The sequence below is a fragment of the Nicotiana sylvestris genome, chromosome 1 (genome assembly GCF_000393655.2).
Source record: "Nicotiana sylvestris chromosome 1, ASM39365v2, whole genome shotgun sequence".
NCBI classification, from domain to species: domain Eukaryota; kingdom Viridiplantae; phylum Streptophyta; class Magnoliopsida; order Solanales; family Solanaceae; genus Nicotiana; species Nicotiana sylvestris.
In genome coordinates, this window is record NC_091057.1 from 182,559,981 (window position 1) to 182,563,963 (window position 3,983).

Here is a 3,983-nt window from a genome sequence, read left to right on the forward strand (position 1 = left end):
AATTCTTTTTTATGTTTTTATGCTGTACTTTTTTGTTTACTTCAGCATATTCATGCTGAAGTTATTAAGTTCATTTTCTATAACTTCAGCTTATCGATGCTGAAGATTTTGTTTGTACATGCTGTGTTGTACGCGTATGTGTGTGTGTGTGAGTGTGCGTGTGTGTGTGTGAGTGTGTTAAGGATATGTATTTCACATACTGTAACCTGAAGTTTTTTCTCGCAGAAGTCATTGCATACTTTTTTAAAATGCAACCAAACCTGTAACAAAAATGAGTGATTTGTATTTTAGCAGTATATAAATTAGTCCAAGAGCTTCTTTTTTTTATTCCTATGAAAAAAATCACATTTCAAATATGTCATACAATAATAAAAGTCTAAATTCAGACCAAGGATTATTGAAGGTTGGAGTATTTTTCAGTGTGTTTCTTTGAATATGGATGAGGTGCTGGAGAAGACAAACAAGTTGTTCTGTTATGCCCAACTTGTTTACATCGACTGCATTTGGTAGACTTGAATGGTACTGATTCAGTCACAAGTATATGCCTCTTCTTTTGTCTTCTTCCTTGTAAAATCTCTACATTGGGAGGTTTTGTAATCTCAGATTGTACATTTTGTGGTATATCCCATGATTTTTGATCTCCCACGATATTCACATGTCCTTCATATGTTTTCAACCATGTTTCCTTTGAATACCAATTTGAGCAGCAATCAGATTTCTGCAGATATCTCTTATTAATAACAACAATTGCATGTGGACAGGGCAGTTCATCAAGTTGGAATTCCAGGCAGTCACAAGTTCTCTTTTTTAAGTCCACAATGAATTCGATTCCTTCACTATTTATTCTGAACGACATTGAATCAAGGTTGAACACCTAACAAGGAATAAAAAATTAGGACAAACTATATTAGTGTATTGTTGCTTCAAAAAGAAAAAAGTATGAAATTTTTTAAATGTAAGCAGTAAATCACTGCAACAGATATAAAAAGCTGAAGTTAATAAATATACTCACAAATATTTTACAAGCCAAGTCCATCTTCTTAGTCATCTCTTCTTCTGCCCATATTGATACTCTGTGAAAAGTTTCATTTGCCTTTTTTTCGTTCGTAAAACCACTCTCGTAACTTTTCTTTGATGAAATCTAACATTCTTAAAATAGGCATTTCTCTCCTTTTTAGTAAAACGGAATTCATTGATTCTACCATATTTGTTGTTAGCATATCATAATGTCGCCGTGGGAACCACGATCGAGCCCATCTCTCTGGAGGCTCTTCCATTATGTAATTGTATGTTTTCTTGTCAATACTTTTGAGTTGGGACATTAACTGATTAAAATCTTCACGTTTGTATGACCTTGCAGCACTTTGAAAAAGATTTATTACCGTGGCTTTTGCATGTCTTTGCTTTAAATTTTTCTCAAAGTGATAGAGGCAGATACCATGGTGAGCTTCAGTAAAAACTTTTCTAATCCCATTTGCAATCGATTGGTTTCTATCTGACAAGAAAATCAATTCATGATGGACTTGAATTGCTTTTCTCATTTCCCCGAAGAACCAAATGTATGCCTCATTGTTTTCTGATTCTGCTACACCAAAACATAGAGGAAAGATTTGATTGTTTGCATCCTTTGATACAACAACAAATAGAACACCACGATATTTGGACTTTAAAAACGTTGCATCTACTGCAATAACGGGTCTACAGTAGGACCAACCAGCTAGTGATGCCGTAGGAGCAAAGAACATGTAAGCAAATATGTACAGTAAAACACAAAAAAATAAATCATTAGGTGTGAAGTTTTTCAAATAGGAACATTTGAAACTTCGGGCTGATGGTTACCTATTCTGCACATCTCTTTTTATGCTTGTGTACATTCCTGGGTTTTTGCACACCATCATGTGTAGGTATGAAGGAAGAATCTGGTAGTTCTCTTCAGATGACCCCCTTATGCAAGCAACAACTTTTTGAATAGCACGCCATGCCTTGTGATAACCAATGTCAATTCCAAATTTCTTTTTCATTTCATTTTCTACAAAGGCTGGTGTAACCTCTATCTTTTTGTCTCGAACATGTTCTATAATTTGTTCACTTATAAAATTTGATGTAGCATTCTTCTAATATGATTTTCTTGCATCAACCGAACATTCATGGATGTTATGATATTTTATCACCCTGAATAGTGTGGAATTTTTTATTTTGGTAGCACGTACATTCCAATCACATTTGTCCACGATGCATTTCAGCTCGTATCTCTTTGAACATGATCTAACAGTAGTGAATTCAACTTTCTGATTTATCTCCAAGCTACAGAAAAATTTAGTCATGTTTTGTTTGTTCTCAAAAATTGATCCAACTCTTACTTCCTCAGGCAACGCATCATGCCCAAGTATTTTACATGGTGGAGATTCTTTCAGCTTTCTCCTCACCCTTTTTCTTGATTTCTGAGAAGCACAAGAACTTTCAGCAATTTCTTCAATTCTATCTGATGTTATCGGTATATTCTCCATGTTTACGTCATCTTCATTGTTGCTTATCATTGCAGAAGGTAACAAAAAGGTTTGTTGGATTGTGTGTTGGTTGTCAATTTGCATTATTAGTTGTCCTTCTTCTTCTTGGTCATCGACAAACTGGTTTGAATTTATTGGAGGATGGGGTAATTGTTGCAACATTATATATTCTGAAGCAGCTGTAATGTTAGAAGGTTGTAGTTCATTGTCTACTTCCATTATTGGATGTCATACTTCATGTTATAAAGGTTCTGAATATATCACATATGCAAGAGATTGTTTGAATGCTGCAGATTCTGAAGGTTGTATTTTTTCGATGATGAAATGATAATTCTTGTAGAGTGAATCAGTTGTAAGCAAATGTATACATGTACTGAGTTCTTCATCTGAAGTTACAAGCATTCTTTTGCTTGTATTTAGTTTGATATCAAACCATACTTTTAGTGCATATCTGGTTGAATCAATATTTGCAACTTCACTAATTTTCTTCAGGAAAGTATTGAATGATATGTGCTCATTAAGTAGAACAAGTTTTGTATCATGATCCAAGTATTTGAAATCAGGAGTCCAACTCCCATTGAAAGTTATAACAACGCAAATCGAACTCATCCTGCAGATTCATGTTTAGTGGCAAGTATTAGGAAAGTGAACAGAAGAATTTTTAGGTTGTTTATGCTCAAGTTTTTACAAATGAACTAAATCACTTAGGCATCTTCTGTTGAAATTTTTTGGAAAAAGATGTATGAAATAATTAATGAATGTTGCACAGAAAACTTCAGCTTATTAAGTGCAGAAGTTTTTAGAAATAAGCTTAATAACTTCAGCATATCAGCTGAAGTTTTTTTAAAAAAGTTGTATGACAGGTATTCATGAATGCAGGGAAAACAACTTCAGCTCATTAGGTGCTGAAGATTTTAGAAATGAACTAAAGAACTTCAACACATTAGGCTGAAGTTTTTTTGAAAAAGTTTTTTGTGCATTATGAAATTTTAATTGATGTTTTATTTTTTTGATATGAAGTTTTTCCAAAAAATGAAAATAAAATACATAGTGTAGGAGAAAAACTTCAGCTCCATTACCGAAGTTTTTACAGATTAACTAAAAAACTTCAGCACCCGTGCCGAAGTTTTTTGTGCAATATGAAATTTTAATTTATGTTTTATTTTTTAACCAGTGTAGGAAGAAAACTTCAGCTCGTCCCGCTGAAGTTTTTAAATATTAACTAAAAAGCTTCAACACCTATGCCGAAGTTTTTTGTGCATAGGTGTTTTAAATATTAAAACACTCATATAATGTTTTAATATAATTTTTAGTATATTTGTCGGATTAGAATGTTAGAATTCATCTTCAAACAGATTTAGAATGCAAATTCACCATATCAGTGATGTTCGTCAAACAACATCAATCAATCAATCAGAAAACATATAATTCAAAAACTATTTTGAATTCTAGAGATGAATTTGAATACTTACAATG

At 32.9% G+C, this 3,983-nt stretch overlaps 1 protein-coding gene across 1 annotated transcript; it reads right to left on the bottom strand.

Moving 5' to 3' along the window:
- Window positions 1-394: 394 nt before the first annotated feature.
- On the bottom strand, window positions 395-2,726 carry LOC138877753 (uncharacterized). Its single transcript, XM_070157386.1, has 4 exons — window positions 2,211-2,726; window positions 1,840-2,114; window positions 1,203-1,698; window positions 395-874 (listed from the first exon to the last, which is right to left on the bottom strand). The coding sequence occupies exons 1-4, from the start codon at window positions 2,724-2,726 to the stop codon at window positions 395-397; spliced, it is 1,767 nt and encodes a 588-aa protein (XP_070013487.1).
- Between the last annotated feature and the right edge of the window lie 1,257 nt (window positions 2,727-3,983).

Coding starts and splice junctions, on each gene's coding strand:
- LOC138877753 (XM_070157386.1), bottom strand. CDS start 2,726: ATGGAAGTAGACAATGAACTACAACCTTCTAACATTACAGCTGCTTCA. Junction 2,115..2,210: donor TGGACAAATGTGATTGGAAT/GTACGTGCTACC, acceptor AAATCATATTAG/AAGAATGCTACATCAAATTT. Junction 1,699..1,839: donor AAAAGAGATGTGCAGAATAG/GTAACCATCAGC, acceptor GTCCTACTGTAG/ACCCGTTATTGCAGTAGATG.